General features: G+C 46.4%; 1 protein-coding gene across 1 annotated transcript in view; it reads left to right on the top strand.

The window, feature by feature from the left end:
* The first annotated feature begins 2,629 nt into the window (after window positions 1–2,629).
* Window positions 2,630–19,090, top strand: part of LOC141148408 (NACHT, LRR and PYD domains-containing protein 1b allele 2-like) — a 90,515-nt gene continuing 74,054 nt past the window's right edge. The window contains exon 1 of the mRNA XM_073635883.1: window positions 2,630–2,717. Coding sequence (XP_073491984.1) covers window positions 2,711–2,717 — 7 coding nt within the window. The 5' untranslated portion in view covers window positions 2,630–2,710. The remainder of the gene's footprint in view (window positions 2,718–19,090) is intronic.

Here is a 19,090-nt window from a genome sequence, read left to right as displayed (position 1 = left end):
CTGTGTACACACATTATATGCATAGTGTTTAGGCCCCAAAATATATAGTGTGACTTTTCAGGGTATGGTAAGGTAGAGAATCACACGATGAGAAGTAAACCAACACTGATTCTTTTCAGATTGTGGAAACATCTCATCCTAGGGTTCTGTATACAGGCAATATTTACAACAGGCAAACCAAAGAGGAAATGAAAATAGCATTTTGAGGTTTTACCAGGGCGTATGACAAAGGGCGTATGATAATGAAAACCTGATTGGGATGGTCTAAGGAGGGTAGACTTGAAAAACGTAAAGATATAATCTTATAAGTACAATGTTTTTAGCAAAATTGCAAGGAAAGTGTAAAGATCCCTTCCTCCATCTTCTTCTGGTTCTTCCTCCGGTGTTCTCGTCCGGCATCTTCCTCCGGTGTCTTCTTCCCTTCGTCTTCTGGGCCGCTCCGCATCCGACCATGATGGGAGGCTCCCGCTGTGTGATGCTTCTCCTCTTCTGACGGTCTGACGGTTCTTAAATAATGGAGGGCGGGGCCACCCCACACTGACGTCACGGGGAATGCCACAGGGAAGTCCCCGTGCGTCAGAGGGGGCGGGGTCACCGGGTGGCCCCTCCCTCCGTTATTTAAGAACCGTCAGAAGAGGAGAAGCGTCACACAGCAGAAGCCTCCCATCATGGTTCGTATAGCATGTAAGTCCTCTTCTTATTGCTACACGAACTTTCTTTATCAGTCACCACCATCTCATTGTCCCACTACTTTGTTTATTGCACCATTAATGATTTTTTATTTATATTTATGTTTTAATACATTACCTACTGGTTCACATTCACTTTTGGTTTACATCGTTTATTATTTACGTAGCACTAATTTACTGTTGCGCGAGATCACTGTTTATCTACATTTTCTAAATGTGTTTGTGACACTATTAGATCTTGCTGCTGACAGCATACACATTGCACTTTATTGGCATTTACTTATACGTTTGACACTCACGTTATTTATTAATATTTATTTAGCTTTTTGTAACACACTTTAGTAGCGCAAAGGCTTTTTAGTTTTGCATAGCTTGCATATAAGCCTTTAAAATTAGCACTTTTGATTATTTATGTTCGTGTCCCATAGACTTTAACGGTGTTCGCGTGTTCGAACAAATTTTTTGCCTGTTCTGGTGCGAACCGAACAGGGGGGTGTTCGGCTCATCCCTATTTCTGATGGAGATCCTTTACTAGGAAATTGTATAGTCCATACAGTACAAGAGCTTTAGAGGCCTACCCCAAGCCTTGATGAGGCTCCCCAAAACACTTTGGCTACCACTTGTCTACCTACTGTTAATGTAATAAAAAAGTTATATAGACACTTGTGATAGTTTGGCATGCCACCTCTTTTTGCTCATGAGCTTCTTTGGGGCAGAGTTGCACAATTTTGGCCCCTATAGACATTATTATTATTATACGAGATTTATATAGCGCCAACAGTATACGCAGCGCTTTACAATGTATAAGGGGAACAACACAATTACAGTACAGTTCAATACAAAAGTTACAGCTGCTCGTAGAGCTTACATTCTAAAGGGAGGGGGTGGTGATACAAAAGGTAATAGCTGCAAAGAATGATTTGATGGGGGTGGCTCGGGGATAGTTATGTGGGTGTGAGATAAATGAGTTTTCAGGGATCTCCTAAAGGTGGACAGGGTAGGGGCTGATCGGATATATAGACACCAATGATAGCGCCTGAAAGACACCTAAAACCACTGATTTTGTGTGATTTCTTGCCTCACCTTATCCTGATAAATTGCTTTCCTTTGGCTAAAACCAAACCGCTCAAGCCTGAATGTATAAACTTGAATAAAAATAAGCTTGAAGGAGCTCATATGTGAACTTAGCCTTAGTTCTGGTCTGAATAAGCCGTAAGATAAGTATTTTAGGCTCAATTCACAAAGTTATAGCACAGTCCTAAAGGGGAAGACTTCCACTATCCTTGTGATCAAGCCAGGAGTGGTGAAAGGCACCAAAGAAGGCTGCGTTGGAGTTGGAGACATCACTATGTCGTCAATGCACTGATTATAAAAATACTGCAAGAAGGGCTAATTGGAGTGCTGACTTTTTCCTGCCCTCAAGCTGGCCATACACTCTTGAATAATCTTTTGCGAAAAGTTGTTTGACTTAGCATTTCACGTGCCCATCATTGACTCAATACATTTTTGTTTGCTTGCTGGATTTTAATGTTTGATTTTTCAATCCTTTACAATACTATACAAATACAATAGGGGTTCACAAATGAAATGACAACAATTTTCCATCCTGAGCCTTTGAATTTTATTGTCCATACAGTCTAACACAAACATCGGTTTATCCCAAAAACTGAAAGAACGCATCCAAAACAAATGTTTTTGTGTATGTGTAAGGCCAGTTTTATCCTGGTGAGTTAGCTATGTGAATTGAGTTGCTTGTATTATTTTTTTTATTTCCACAATCATCATTTTTGTCTTATTTCAACAGTTTGTTTGCGGGGAGAGATCATGGAGATGGTGAGTGGGGCACAAATAAGCCGAATTATACACTATACATCCATTTTCTGAGAATTTGTTTCTTCGACATCTGCACACAGCAGTGAGAGAGTGCAGACCTTCACCCCACCTCTCTGACATTCCACTGCAGAGGAAATCCACTTTTACTTTCACTTTCACGTTTGGTGATCTCGCCCGTGTACACAAATATGGCTTGTAAGTTCAGAATTAACAAAACAAAGTTATTTTTCTTTAGCAGGAACAAAAGAGGTGTTTATGTGTGCGTGCGTCTGTACACGGAGTCTGACACGTGTGTGGTGTTTGAATGTGCTGCTTCTGCATTTCTCCTATGTTATATACAATGTTTCTTTTATCTCTTGACCATAACTGGAAGTGTTCACATCTGCAGCCGCTTACAGGAAACTCCTGTGATTTCTGGTCTCCTTCTGAAAATGCTTGAAGCTCAACTCCCCCCCCCCCTCCCCCGCACTGCAAGGGTTAAATTCTCATTTACATCTAGGGAGGTGGGAAGGAAGTACACTTACGTGGCAATGGAGCCTCAGGAACATTCAGTTCCATTGATCGTTCTTCTTCATGTTGTCTAATTAAAATGGGGCCTCCTTAGTACTCTCCTAGACCGGTCCCTGCAGCTTCTTCTCCCCTACACTCTGCTAAATCAGTCCTTGCAGCGTTATCTCCCCTACACCCTGCTAGGCCGGTCCCTGCAGCCTCTTCTCCCCTACACTCTGCTAGACCAATCCCTGCAGTCTCTTCCCCCCCTAAACTCCACTAGACCAATCCCTGCAGCCACTTCTCCCCTACATTCTTCTACACCGGTCCTTGCAGCCTATTGTCTCCTACAATCTGCTAGACCAGTCCCTGCAGCTTCTTCTACTTTACATTCGGCAAAACCAGTCCCTGCAGCCTCTTCTCCCCTACACTTTGCTAGACCGATCCCTAGGGTTGCCACCCGTCCGGGATTCACCTGGACAGTTCGAGTTTGGAATCATGCGTCCGGTTTTCAGAGACCGCCTGAAACCCGGACACATTACTCAGACTAGACTATGGCTTCCCAGCAGGGTTGCTGGCTGCAGTGGTGTAAGCCGAAATTGTCAGTTATACTCTCTTTCACACTGCCCAAAGCCAGCACTAACCATTGCCCCTCCCCCCACACAGATGGGAGAGGAGAGAGGGCTTGATCTACTCTTCATCCTCCCGCCCCCTACACTTCTGTGTCTGCCCACACTCCAATCCCCGGTGCTGTGCCTCAGAAAAGGAAAGAGGGGGCCAGAAATTTGAAGTCCAGCAGCCTCAGATACATCTGGATGAGAGGTGCTGGCTGCCAAGGGGTGAGTGAGCTCACCATCCATCCCTATCTGTGATTGAAGTCTCCCCCTCTCTCCTGCCTATAAATCAGGGTTCTCAGAGCACCCCTTACATCAGAGTTCCCCTTTACACCAGAGGCCACAGTGTTCTCCGTACATCAGAGTTCTCAGTGTTTCCCCTTAGATCAGGGTTCCCAGAGCATCCCTTATGTTAGAGTCCCAAGAGTTCTCCCTTACATCAGAGTCTGCAGAGTCACCCCCCCCCCCCCCCCCCCAACATTGTAATGGGACTCTGATGTAAAAGCGGAACTCCATGGATTCAGATGTAAAAGGGGAACTTTGTGGACTCTGATGTAAAGGGGGACTCTTGTGCTTAACTTCATTTGATTAGAAATGTTATTTAATTGCAAAATATATGTATAGTTTAGATTTTTAAAAAATTGTTGTGCGCCGTCAAAGTGTTTGGGTTTGACTTGAGGAAAAGGTGGCAACCCTACCAATCCCTGAAGCCTCTTCTCACCTACACTCTGCTAGACCAGTCTCTGCAGCCTCTTCTCCCCTAAACTCTGCTAGACCCATCTCTGCAGTCTCTTCTTCCCTACACTCTGCTAGACAAGTCCCTGCAGCCTCTTCTCCTCTACACTCTGCTAGACCGGTCCCTGCAGCCTCTTCTCCCCTACACTCTACTAGACCAGTCCCTGCAGCCTCTTCTCCCCTACACTCTGCTAGACCAGTCCCTACAGCCTCTTCTCCCCTACACTCTGCTAGACCAGTCCCTGCAGCCTCTTTTCCCCTACACTCTGCTAGACCAGTCCCTGCAACCTCGTCTCCCCTACACTCTGCTAGACCAGTCCTTGCAGCCTCTTCCACCCTACACTCTGCTAGACCAGTCCCTGCAGCCTCTTTTCCCCTACACTCTGCTAGACAAATCCCTGCAGCCTCTTCTCCTCTACGCTCTGCTAGACCAGTCCTTGCAGCCTCTTCTCCTCTACACTCTGCTAGACCAGTCCCTGCAGCCTCGTCTCCCCTACACTCTGCTACACCAGTCCCTACAGCCTCTTCTCCCCTACACTCTGCTAGACCAGTCCCTGCAACCTCGTCTCCCCTACACTCTGCTAGACCAGTCCTTGCAGCCTCTTCCACCCTACACTCTGCTAGACCAGTCCCTGCAGCCTCTTTTCCCCTACACTCTGCTAGACCAGCCCTGCAGCCTCTTCTCCTCTACACTCTGCTAGACCAGTCCTTGCAGCCTCTTCTCCCCTACACTCTGCTAGACCAGTCCCTGCAACCTCGTCTCCCCTACACTGTGCTAGACCAGTCCTTGCAGCCTCTTCCACCCTACACTCTGCTAGACCAAACCCTGCAGCCTCTTCTCCACTACACTCTTCCAGACCAGTCCCTGCAGCTTTTCTCCTCTACACTCTGCTCGACCGGTCCCTGCAGCTTTTCTCTTCTACACTATTCTAGACCGGTCCCTGCAGCCTCTTCTCCCCTAAACTCTGCTAGACCAGTCCATGCAACCTCTTCTCCCCTAAACTCTGCTAGACTGGTCCCTGCAGCCTCTTCTCCTCTACACTATGCTAGACAGGTCCCTGCATCCTCTTCTCCCCTAAATTCTGCTAGACCGGTCCCTGCAGCCTCTTCTCCCCTACACTCTGCTAGACCAGTCCCTGCAGTTTCTACTCCTCTACACTCTGCTAGACCAGTCCCTGCAGCCTCTTCTCCCCTACACTCTGCTAGACCAGTCCCTGCAGCCTCTTCTCCCCTACACTCTGCTAGACCAGTCCCTGCAGCCTCTTCCCCCCTACACTCTGCTAGACCTGTGCCTGCAGCCTCTTCTCCTCTACACTATGCTAGACAGGTCCCTGCAGCCTTTTCTCCCCTAAATTCTGCTAGACCGGTCCCTGCAGCCTCTTCTCCCCTACACTCTGCTAGACCAGTCCCTGCAGCCTCTTCTCCCCTACACTCTGCTAGACCAGTCCCTGCGGCCTCTTCTCCCCTACACTCTGCTAGACCAGTCCCTGCAGCCTCTTCTCCCCTACACTCTGCTAGACCAGTCCCTGCAGCCTCTTCTCCCCTACACTCTGCTAGACCTGTGCCTGCAGCCTCTTCTCCCCTACACTTTGCTAGACCAGTCCCTGCAGCCTCTTTTCCCCTAAACTCTGCTAGACCTGTCCCTGCAGCCTCTTCTCACCTACACTCTGCTAGACCGATTCCTGCAGCCTCTTCTCCCCTACATTCTGCTAAACCAGTCCTTGAAGCTTTATCTCCCATACACCCTGCTAGGCTGGTCCCTGCAGCCTCTTCTCCCCTACACTCCACTAGACCAATCCCTGCAGCCTCTTCTCCCCTTCATCCTGCTAGGCTGGTCCCTGCAGCCTCTTCTCCCCTACATTCTTCTACACCGGTCCCTGCAGCCTATTGCCTCCTACACTCTGCTAGACCGATCCCTGAAGCCTTTTCTCCACTACATTCTGCTAGACCGGTCCCTGCATCCTCTTCTCCCCTACACTCCACTAGACCAATCCCTGTAGCCTCTTCTCCCCTTCACCCTGCTAGACCAGTCCCTGCAGCCTTGTCTCCCCTACACTCTGCTAGACCAGTCCTTGCAGCCTCTTCCCCCCTACACTCTGCAAGACCAATCCCTGCAGCCTCTTCTCCCCTACACTCTGCTAAACTGGTCCCTGCAGCTTTTCTCCTCTACATTATGCTAGACCAGTCCCTGCAGCCTCTTTTCCTCTAAACTCTGCTAGACCAGTCCCTGCAGCCTCATCTCCTCTAGACTCTGCTAGAGTGGTCCCTGCAGTTTTTCTCCTCTACACTATGCTAGACTGGCCCCTGCAGCCTCTTCTCCCCTACACTCCACTAGACCAATCCCTGCAGCCTCTTCTCCCCTTCACCCTGCTATGCTGGTCCCTGCAGCCTCTTCTCCCCTACATTCACCTACAACGGTCCCTGCAGCCTGTTGTCTCCTACACTCTGCTAGACCGATCCCTGAAGCCTCTTCTCCCCTACGTTCTTCTACACCTGTTCCTGCAGCCTATTGTCTCCTACACTCTGCTAGACCAGACCCTGCAGCTTCTTCTCCCCTACACTCTGCTAGACGGGTCCCTGAAGCCTCTTCTCCGCTACATTCTGCTAGACTAGTCCCTGCAGCCTCTTCTCCACTACACTTTGATAGTCCGATCCCTGAAGCCTCTTCTCCCCTACACTCTGCTAGACTGATCCCTGAAGGCCTGGGTTTTAAAAGCATAGTCTATGGAAAATATAAGGTACTGAAGTTTGACACCATTTGCATAGGTGTGAACCTGTCCTTAAGGTTTGACATGTTGGATTTCTATTTAGTCAACCCAACCTCATCTTTATAATTTTAACAAAAAGTGGGTCGTTAATGAGTTTGTGTGCACTAAAAATAACTTTGTGTATTTTTTACAAAAATTTGGTGTTTTTTTTTTTTTAAACCACTGCACTGTAATTGTGTGACATAAAAAATGAAACTACCACTATTGTATGCTCTAAAGTGTCTGCTTTCAGAAAATATAAAATGTTTGGGGGGTTTTAAAAGAGAAGTACTTTTTTTTTTCTTTCTAATCATACTTACCTCGGTGGATGCAGCATCAGACTGGTGCTGCATGGGGGGCGTGGCTGCGTTGTGAACGAGGAAGGACATGCTCAGCTCAGGCTCCTGCCACCTGTCTTCCTAATCCACCTCAATCCTACCTTTTCCCCGGCCATTATGCTGAGCAAACATCTCCCTATGGTCTGGGGGCAACCCCGGTCCTTCCCATGACAGGCAAGCACAGATTCAGCAGGAGGGCAGCTGTCCAGACATCCCAGCGCTCACCGCCGAACACTCGTGCGGTGGCCATCTTGCCCACTACCTCTGTGTCTCCGGCATCTGTTGCAGTGCAGACGGACCCGATGATGCCAGCTCCTGGCTCACTAGCTCGGGAGGGGGCCTCTACACCACCTCAGACGGACCCAGAGCAACGGGGGGAAGAGTCCACAACAATGATCCTGGTGGCCATAGCTGACAGTAAGTCCTCTGTGGATGGTAAAATTGACACACTGACTATTGAATGTGGGCTAATAAGACAGGACACGGATAAATTTAGAGGCCGCCTTACTGAAGCGGAGCACCACACCTCAGCGGTGGAATATTCAGCTGCCTCCACTGTGCAATCCGTGATTGAATTGCAGCAACAGGTTAAAATTCTCATGGCCCATTCAGAGGATGCCGAGAACTGCCTCAGGCGTAACAATGTGTGGGTGGTTGGGCTCCCAGAGGGGGCGGAGAGCCAGAATCCTGCTGTGTTTGCTGAAGATTTTTTCAAACAACTCCTGGGCCTGCAGCAATTGTCACCTGTATATGTTGTGGAGCGTGCACACAGGGTGCCCACTGGTCGGAGGCCTGCTGGCACGTAGCTACTTTCTGGTTTGCCTGCTCAACTTCAGGGATAGGGATCTCATCCTGGCAGAGGCTCGTAAACACCCTGAACTGAAGCATGATAATCCTGTTATACATTTATATCCTGACTTCTCTCCAGGGTTACAGAAAAAGAGGCGCTCTTTTACTGATGTTTGCAGGAGCCTGAGGGAGAAAAATCTGGTATACAGTATGCTATATCCCAGTCACTTGAAGGTTATCCATCATGGGGCCAGCAAATTCTCTGACTCCCCTGCGGAAGCGGCAGACTGGATTGACGCCATTGCATAGAGAGGTGAGAACGTTGAATGTGTACTGTGACTGATGCCTGAGACCTAGTAACACTGGAATATTCAACCATCTACTGGATGATTTACCAGGAGTAATATTACTTGATGTCAAAGCCATCCGTTAATACCCTGCTCTACTGCTGTGCCTATCCTCTCGGATGTGGGGAAGTGGCATGTCACCTGAGAACACCTATCCGTCAGTTGCGGGAAGCTCTGGTTCTGTTTTGGATGCACTGAACTGCACGTCTATTTTTAAGACCCCTCACTGAGTGCATGAACTCTAGGAACTATCCACTAATGTTTTTTTTGTTTCTGGGATCAAAGTAAAAGTTTTTTGGTTCGGTTTGCCTGGAGCAAACAGGGCTTTGGGTTCTTAAACTGTTACTTTTTTGGACTGTTTTGTTTTCCCTTTTTCTTTTTCACTTCCCCCCCTTTTTTTTCAATTTTTGTTTTGGGGTTTTTTCTAGGCTCCGTCTGCACCTCGCTGATAAAGCCGGGGTAGATGGAGGTTTTGCTTGCCCAGTATGGTACATGAAATTTAACTACTATTATTTGGTGGCCTGTGGCTCTCTGTGTTCAGGTTCCTCCCCCCCAGGTCCTCCCCCTTCTGAGTCCCTCCCCTGTCCTCATGATATACACTATCCAACCTAATGAGTGATCTCAGACTTCTTTCATGAAACGTCCATGGAATAAACTCCAAATTTAAAAGGTCACTGGTCCTGCAATACCTTAAATCTCTGAACCCACACATTATGCTTTTACAGGAGACGCATCTAATGGGCAACAGGATATTGTCCCTCAATCGGAACAGGATATAGAGAGCCATACACTCAACCCACTCCCCTTATGCCAGAGGGGTGGCTATTTTGATCCACAAAAAGCTGACATGTGCTTTTGAACATGTGGTAACTGATCCTTTTGGACGCTATGCTGTTGTAGTTATGACTGTTGAATCTCAGCTAATAGCTATTGCTAATGTATATGTTCCTCCTCCTTTCAAAAATGAGGTACTATATCAGATGTTGGAAAAAGTTGCCACCTTTGGCCCTCTGAAGCTGCTCGTGGTGGGTGACTTTAACAACATCCTGGATTACTCCTTGGACAGCTCGAACCCGACCAGGGCGCAGAATCTGGAACTCGGGCATTGGGCAGAGTCTGCGGCTCTGGAGGAGATCTGGCGGTGGAAACATCCTGGTGAGAGAGGTTACTCCTATCTTTCCCATGTCAGTACCTCCTCCTCTCGCATAGATTTGGCATTTGCTAATGCAGCGTTGTTGCCCCATATTGCAGAGGTCTGTTACCTGGCTGGGTGTCTGACCACACCCCCTTGCAGGTGGCATTGACTCTTGCCACAGGTGGCCGAAATAGGTCCTGGAGGCTGTACCCTGGATGGGTAAGTGAGTCCTCGGTCGAGGCCCTGGTTTCACCTCATCTACAGGAATATTGGGAATACAACGAGGTCTCGACAGGAGGGCTGTAGTATGGAACGCGTTCAAAGAATCCACTAGAGGGGCATATGTGTCGGCCATTAAAGCTGCACGGGCTGAGAAAAATTCCAAGTCTGATGAGCTCCAGGCTCATGAAACACACTGTGCCCAGGCATATGCGGAGGCACCCTCCCCACCCTCCTTAACCAAATTGCAGATGGCTAGAAGGGCCCTATTGGTACATTTCCAAAACCTTACCCAATGCAACTGCAGAAATAGGGCTGAGGAACTGTTTGAGAAGGGTGACAAAAAATGGGAAGCTGTTGGTGTACCTGACTGCAGATACACAGGCGCACACGGCCATACCCTGTGTTTACTCCTCAGAAGGTAACATGGTAAGAGAATGAAGGTATCATGCAGGCTTTTGTGGTATACTACTCAGACCTATACTCTGCTATCCCACTGTATGACCATCAGGTACTGACTGACCTTCTGGACCCCCTTCAGATCCCGGTGTTGCCTGATGAGGTGGCGGACAGTCTTGAGGCTCCCTTCACGGACAAAGAATTGGCGACTGCTATTGCATCCTTTTCTAATGGTAAATCGCCGGGACCTGACGGACTCCCAGCGGAGTGGTGCAAGCAATATCTAGATATCTTGTCACCCAGACTTTTACGACTCTACACAGACTGTTTTGAACAAGGGGGTTTACCAACTTCCTTCTATGAGGCACATGTAGTGTTATTACCTAAACCTGACAAGGACCCCCTCTGCTGCGTTTCATACAGACCCATAGCTTTGCTGAATATGGACTTAAAAATACTCACCAAGATGCTTGCTAACAGACTGATGAAAATTATACATCACTTAGTATCACCTGAGCAGACCGGATTTATGCCCAAAAAAGCCACAGATATCAACATATGGAGAATATATACTCATTTGGGGGAGGAGATGTTCTCTGGAGGGGCACTGGTGTTTTTTGACCTGGAGAAGGCCTTCAATTCTATTGACTGGGGCTATATGACTCATATACTGCAACGCATGGGCTTTGGCCTTACATTCCTCAAATGGATATCGCTGTTGTATGAGCGCCCGGTAGCTGCCCTCCGTTTTAACGACGAGGTCTCGGAGACTTTTCCAGTGTCCAGGGGCACCAGGCAGGGATGTCCCCTTTTTCCTGGTCTTTTTGCTTTAGTAATGGAGCCCTTGGCGATTGCATTGCGCTCCTCCCCCCAGATTCAGGGCATTAAGGTAGGCACCCTAATTGAAACCACAGCACTCTATGAAGATTACTTGGTGCTGTTTGTCAGTGATACTGGACCCTCTTTACAGGCTGCGTTGACACTACTAAATATATTCTCACGGGTCTTTGGGCTCAAGGTTAACAGGTCTAAATCCAAAATACTCCCCCTGTACTCCCATCCAATCCCCGATCAAGCTGACCCCAGCATTTCCCTACAATGGGTCTCTCAAATCAAATACTTAGGGCTCCAGATTACTAACTCGATATCTGACTTCATCAATCCTAACATTTCCCTGCTACTTGTTATAATAGCTAAGAAGTTTCAGGCCTGGAAAAAGCTCCCTCTGTCTCTCATTGGGACGATAAACTTAATAAAAATGAAAATTCTGCCCCTTTTATTGTACAACCTTAGAAATTCCCCGGTTTTGATTCCCAAATCCATTTTTAAATCAATAGACGCCACAATCTCCTCCTTTTTGTGGCAGGGAGGAATTCCCTATCTTAAAGCGGAGTTCCACACAAAAATGGAACTTCCGCTTTTCGGAACCCTCCCCCCCTTCGGTGTCACATTTGGCACCTTTCAGGGGGGAGGGGGGTGCAGATACCTGTCTAAGACAGGTATTTGCACCCACTTCCGGCATAGACTCCCATGTGAGTCTATGCCTCTTCCCATCCCTTCGCACTGTCTCCTGGGAAACACACAGCTCCCAGGAGAGAGCGGGGACCACTTACGATACGCAGCGCGACTCGCGCATGCGCAGTAGGGAACCGGGAAGTGAAGCCGCAAAGCTTCACTTCCTGATTCCCTCACCTAGGATGGCGGCGGCAGCTGCCGAGAACCGAGCAAGTTCTCGGCGTCGCCTGCCGACATCGCTGGACCCTGGGACAGGTAAGTGGCCATGTATTAAAAGTCAGCAGCTGCAGTATTTGTAGCTGCTGGCTTTTAATATTTTAGCATTCCACAACTGGCTTCGTTACAGAGAGGTACTCCAGGAGAGGTACTCCAGGACCAGAGCTCCCTGCCACTTGGAACAATACACCTGACACAACCAATTTAAGTTGTTTAATTATCACGACTGCCAAATACTGGTTTCTTCACAATATACCAGGCCATCCCGTAGAGGATATTTGAGCAGCATTGACGATCACGTGTTAGGACCCCTGCCAGCACTGGGAAAGCGATTTTTCACAGTTAAATGCAAATAATGTGATGCAGTCCCTCCCTGAGGAAGACTTTATCCTTACAATAAGTTGAAACGCGTTGGAAATCTGCTATCAGGACGCCATCACACCTATCGGGGTGGTACTTGTAACTAGCAGTAGGATGCATCATATGTTTCCATATATCTGATGTTTTTATAATTATTCTTAACTATAGATCAATGTGTATGTTCATGTATATCCTATTCGTTTTTGTATCAATAAACTTCTTTTTAACTATAATTCAACACTGCCAATTTCTGCATTGCCCTTAAAATCCCATTTTGTGGTACACATTTAGTTCTAAAAATTACAAGGGATGCTGGCAATGACACGGCCAACCCTCTGAGTCATACATTTATGTAAACCCATGTGAGTCTATGCCTCTTCCCATCCCTTCACACTGTCTCCTGGGAAACACACAGCTCCCAGGAGAGAGCGGGGACCACTTACGATACGCAGCGCGACTCGCGCATGCGCAGTAGGGAACCGGGAAGTGAAGCCGCAACGCTTCACTTCCTGATTCCCTCACCTAGGATGGCGGCGGCAGCTGCTGAGAACCGAGAGAGTTCTCGGCGTCCCCTGCCGACATCGCTGGACCCTGGGACAGGTAAGTGGCCATGTATTAAAAGTCAGCAGCTGCAGTATTTGTAGCTGCTGGCTTTTAATATTTTTTTTTTTTGGCGGTGTGAGTGGACCCCCGCTTTAAACTAGCAATACTACAACAGCCATGGGGAGAGGGGGTCCTAATTTTCACAAATACTTCCTGGCCGGACAGTTGACAGTGGCCCACCGCTGGCTGACTGTTCCTCCGGATGACGCCTCTGTATCCCTGGAAGCTGCCTGTGTGGGCTCCTACGAGGCGCTTTTCCATCTAGTATATAGGGGTCTTAAAGCTTCATACCCACTGATATCCTCCATGCGCTCAGTGATGAGGGCATGGATTATGGCCCAGGGAGTGCGATCACCTATCTCAACCAGACTTTCCCTAATATCCCACTGTGGAGAAACCCCAATTTAACCCACTTTTTCGGTTACCCGAATCCAGTAGTATGGACCAAATATGGTATTAAAATCTTGCTCCACATTGTATCGAACGGTACTTTATCATCATTTGATGAATTGAAATTAAAATATAATCTGCCAAACACACACTTTTTCAGGTACCTTCAATTGTGGCATGCTTTTTGCTCGAAATTTGGTAGGGAGCCCCTTGACCTTGAGCCCAGTGACCTAGAGCTGCTGACAAAACCAGTCTCCTGCCTATATAAAGATCTATTCCATGAAACATTACTCCTGTTGGGGCCTTGCAGGAGAGCCTGGGAGGCTATAGCTCTGGGGCTGGACAGAGATGATTACAGTATCTAGTATCTAGCAGAGATAGATTGATTCATTACAAATTCCTGCATAGAGTCTATCTCACTCCGGCTAGATTGGCAAGGATGTCTGGGAATCAGCACTCCCTGTGTTGGAGATGCCCTGCATCCTAATTAATTTGTGGGAATGCCCACAAATTAAACCCTACTTGCAAGCCATTGCCTCCTGTATCCAGTCGGCCACTTGCATATCAATCCCTATGTCCATTGAGGTGTGTCTTCTACATTTAGTAGAGCCCCTGGCCACTACCAGGGCTATAAGGACCCTCCTTACCCTGCAACTATTCTATGCTAAAAAGCGCATAATCCTTTCGTGGAAGAGCTCTGTGTCACTGACTTTAGAGTCTTGGAAAGCATTGGTCAACAAGGCAGTACCCTTTTACAAAGCTACATACTTGAACAGAGGGGCTCTGAACAAGTTCGAGAAGGTTTGGGGGGGGGGGGCTGGATAGCTTTCACGGATACGGTATCTGATTAACCAAAGTGAGGCATAGTACAGGATCCTCTGTGGATATGGTAACACGGAGAGGTGAATGTTTTGAGGGGCTAGAGGATTAGTGAGTGGTTGAAGAGTCTGAATACTGAACATCTGGGGATGGATAACTTTCCTTCAATTTAAACCATGTCATTGTGGGGGTGGGGGTGGTGTGGAGAGCGTAATCATCTCATGGATGGTATCCGATAGAACACATGGGGAGTCATGGGACTGTATCCCTGCATTAGGGTCGACCGCCTCCGGCTGGAGGTTGGAACGTTTGTGTACCTGTCTGGGCAAGGTTATGGGGGAATGTATCACAAGTTATGTGATAATTTTTATGTTTTGTTTTTTTTTTTTGTAACAAGTACCAGTAATTTTTTGGCCAGTTGTTGCCCACGCTGTGTGGCTTGTTATAATATGTGTAACGCAAGGGTTGTGACCAAAGTTATCATGCTAAGTGATGTGTTGTTTCTTAAGTAAGGGAATGGCTCCCTCTAGTGACCACTAAAACTTTGGCATGACCTTTTCTCTATTTTAGAAGCAAACAGTTATGCATTATGGGATTAGTAGTTTAACCACTTCAGCCCCGGACCATTATGCTGCCTAAGGACCAGAGGACTTTTTCCAATTTGGCACTGCATCGCTTTAACTGCTAATTGCGCGGTCATGCAATGCTGTACCCAAACGAAATTTGCGTCCTTTTCTTCCCACAAATAGAGCTTTCTTTTGATGGTATTTGATCACCTCTGCCGTTTTTATTTTTTGCGCTATAAACGGAAAAAGACCGAAAATTTTGAAAAAAAATGATATTTTCTACTTTTTGTTATAAAAAAAATCCAATAAACTCAATTTTAGTCATACATTTAGGCCAAAATGTATTCGGCCACATGTCTTTGTTAAAAAAATGTCAATAAGCGTATATTTATTGGTTTGCGCAAAAGTTATAGCGTCTACAAACTAGGGTACATTTTCTGGAATTTACACAGCTTTTAGTTTATGACTGCCTATGTCATTTCTTGAGGTGCTAAAATGGCAGGGCAGTACAAAACCCCCCAGATGACCCCATTTTGGAAAGTAGACACCCCAAGGAAATTGCTGAGAGGCATGTTGAACCCATTGAATATTTATTTTTTTTGTCCCAAGTGATTGAATAATGACAAAAAAAAAAAAATTTACAAAAAGTTGTCACTAAATGATATATTGCTCACACAGGCCATGGGCCTATGTGGAATTGCACCCCAAAATACATTCATCTGCTTCTCCTGAGTACGGGGATACCACATGTGTGGGACTTTTTGGGAGCCTAGCCACGTACGGGGCCCCGAAAACCAATCACCGCCTTCAGGATTTCTAAGGGCGTAAATTTTTGATTTCACTCCTCACTACCTATCACAGTTTTGAAGCCCATAAAATGCCCAGATGGCACAAACCCCCCCCCCCCCCAAATTACCCCATTTTGGAAAGTAGACACCCCAAGCTATTTGCTGAGAGGCATGTTGAGTCCATGGAATATTTTATATTTTGACACAAGTTGCGGGAAAGTGACACTTTTTTTTTTTTTTTTGCACAAAGTTGTCACTAAATGATATATTGCTCACACAGGCCATGGGCATATGTGGAATTGCACCCCAAAATACATTTAGCTGCTTCTCCTGAGTATGGGGATACCACATGTGTGGGACTTTTTGGGAGCCTAGCCGCGTACAGGGCCCCGAAAACCAATCACCGCCTTCAGGATTTCTAAGGGTGTAAATTTTTGATTTCACTCTTTACTGCCTATCAGTTTCGGAGGCCATGGAATGCCCAGATGGCACAAACCCCCCCCAAATGACCCCATTTTGGAAAGTAGACACCCCAAGCTATTTGCTGAGAGGCATGGTGAGTATTTTGCAGCTCTCATTTGTTTTTGAAAATGAAGAAAGACAAGAAAAAACATTTTTTTTTTCTTTTTTCAATTTTCAAAACTTTGTGACAAAAAGTGAGGTCTGCAAAATACTCACTATACCGTTCAGCAAATAGCTTGGGGTGTCTACTTTCCAAAATGGGGTCATGGGGGGGTTTTGTGCCACCTGGGCATTCCATGGCCTCCGAAACTGTGATAGGCAGTGAAGAGTGAAATCAAAAATGTACGCCCTTAGAAAGCCTGAAGGCAGTGCTTGGTTTTCGGGGTCCCGTACGCGGCTAGGCTCCCAAAAAGTCTCACACATGTGGTATCCCCGTACTCAGGAGAAGCAGCAGAATGTATTTTGGGGTGTAATTTCACATATTCCCATGGCATGTTTGAGAAATATATCATTTAGTGACAACTTTGTGCAAAAAAAATAAAAAATGTGTCTCTTTCCCGCAACTTGTGTCACAATATAAAATATTCCATGGACTCGACATGACTCTCAGCAAATAGCTTGGGGTGTCTACTTTCCAAAATGGGGTCATTTGGGGGGTTTTGAACTGTCCTGGCATTTTATGCACAACATTTAGACGCTTATGTCACACATCACCCACTCTTCTAACCACTTGAAGACAAAGCCCTTTCTGACACTTTTTGTTTACATGAAAAAATAATTTTTTTTTGCAAGAAAATTACTTTGAACCCCCAAACATTATATATTTTTTTAAAGCAAATGCCCTACAGATTAAAACGGTGGGTGTTTAATATTTTTTTCACACAGTATTTGCGCAGCGATTTTTCAAACGCATTTTTGGAGGAAAAAACAAACTTTTTTAAATTTTAATGCACTAAAACACACTATATTGCCCAAATGTTTGATGAAATAAAAAAGAGGTTCTTAGGCCGAGTACATGGATACCAAACATGACATGCTTTACAATTGCGCACAAACGTGCAGTGGCAACAAAATAAATACATTTTTAAAAGCCTTTAAAAGCCTTTACAGGTTACCACTTTAGATTTACAGAGGAGGTCTACTGCTAAAATTACTGCCCTCGATCTGACCTTCACGGTGATACCTCACATGCATGGTGCAATTGCTGTTTACGTTTGACAACAGACCGTCGCTTGCGTTCGCCTTAGCGGGAGAGCAGGGGCGACAGGGGTGCTTTTTTTTTTTTTTCTTTATTATTTTTTTTCTTTTTTTATCTTATTTTTAAACTGTTCCTTTCATTTTTTTTTTTAATAATTTTTATTGTTATCTTAGGGAATGTAAATATCCCCTATGATAGCAATAGGTAGTGACAGGTACTCTTTTTGCCCTCAAAGCATCTGACCACACCAAGATCAGTGTGATAAAATGCTTTCCCAATTTCCCAATGGCGCTGTTTACATCCGGCGAAATCTAAGTCATGAAATGCTCGTAGCTTCCGGTTTCTTAGGCCATAGAGATGTTTGGAGCCACTCTGGTCTCTGATCAGCTCTATGGTCAGCTGGCTGAATCACCGGCTGCATTCTCAGGTTCCCTGTTGAGACAGGAGAGCCAGAGAAAAACACGGAAGACGGTGGGGGGGGGGCATTCCCTCCCACTGCTTGTAAAAGCAGTCTAGAGGCTAATTAATCGCTAGGATTGCTTTTACATGAAAGCGACTGCTGGCTGAAAAGAATGATACCAAGATGATACCTAAACCTGCAGGCATCATTCTGGTAACCACTCAAAGTCGTGAATGGCGTACCTGAAGACAAAAAAATGGTTAACAATAAAACACAGTAAACGGTAAAGTATAAAAAATTGCATACCTGAAAAGCAAGCATGATAAAACATAATAACAATAAAACATTGCATAATAGAATACAGTAAAAAAGAGCAGAACAATAGAGAGAGAATAGAGAGAAAGAGAACAATAAAACGACAACTTTTTTTTTTTTAATTTTATATATTTTTTTTTTTTACACTTTTTTTTGTAACTAACTTTTATAATTAACCGGTTCCAGGTTCGGGTCTCTCAAAATGCAATGGCATTTTGGGAGGCCCTGTGAAAGTGTGCCTAGTCTGTGGAATGCTGTACCCTATGCTAATACTCAACTAGTTCATGGTAGCGTTCAAAACATTCACCAATGCAAAGACCAGGATTGTCAGGACAGGAGGGACAATAATAGCGGGTGTCACGCCAATATCCACGCTTGCTGCAGACACAACATCTTTTTTGGGGGGTTCATTGGGTAGGGGTACTCGGGAGGACATAAAGAAAATGCCTCTCATGCAGCCGACTGCATTTGGTTGGGGATCTGAATGGGGGAAGTACGGGCGCTGCAGAAGTGGTGGGTTCCCAATTAGGATTGGCGAATGCAGCAGGAAGGGCACTATGGGCTTGACGGGCCTGTATTTGTCTTCTTCTTGGTGGCAGCGGGACACTACTTGTGCTTGCCACCTCACCAGCTTGAACTGCACTTATGGGACTCGCCACGTCACCAAGTGTTACTGCAGTGCTGGTTTGACTACGACCGGGGTGTACTACGCCGCTGGTGCTTGCCAGTTCACCAAAACGCTACCAAAAAAAAAATTTTTAGCGATCGCAGGGATCAGGCCTGACTCTGCGAACGCTGCAGTTATGCGTTTAGTGTTTTGTAAGTGACAGTGATCGATCGATACTGCACTTGGGTGGGCTGGGCTGGGCCGGGCGGAGAGGCAAAACGCAGGTGCTAGCAGGTATCTGGGCTGATCCCGCTAACACTGCGTTTTTGGGAACCCTAAACTGCTGGGGACGCTAGTATAGATCTGATCGGATCAGATATTGATCCGTTCAGATACTACACCACTAAGGGAGGTGTACGGTGCGTGCGTGTTAGCGCTACTGGCGCTAACCTGACGCTGCCTGGGGCTGGTGCTTGCCAGTTCACCAAAATGCTACCAAAAAAACTGTTAGCGATCG

The sequence above is a fragment of the Aquarana catesbeiana genome, linkage group LG06 (assembly GCF_042186555.1).
Source record: "Aquarana catesbeiana isolate 2022-GZ linkage group LG06, ASM4218655v1, whole genome shotgun sequence".
Taxonomy (NCBI): Eukaryota; Metazoa; Chordata; class Amphibia; order Anura; family Ranidae; genus Aquarana; species Aquarana catesbeiana.
Note: the sequence above shows the minus strand (reverse complement) of the source record. Positions and strands in the feature narration are given on the sequence as shown.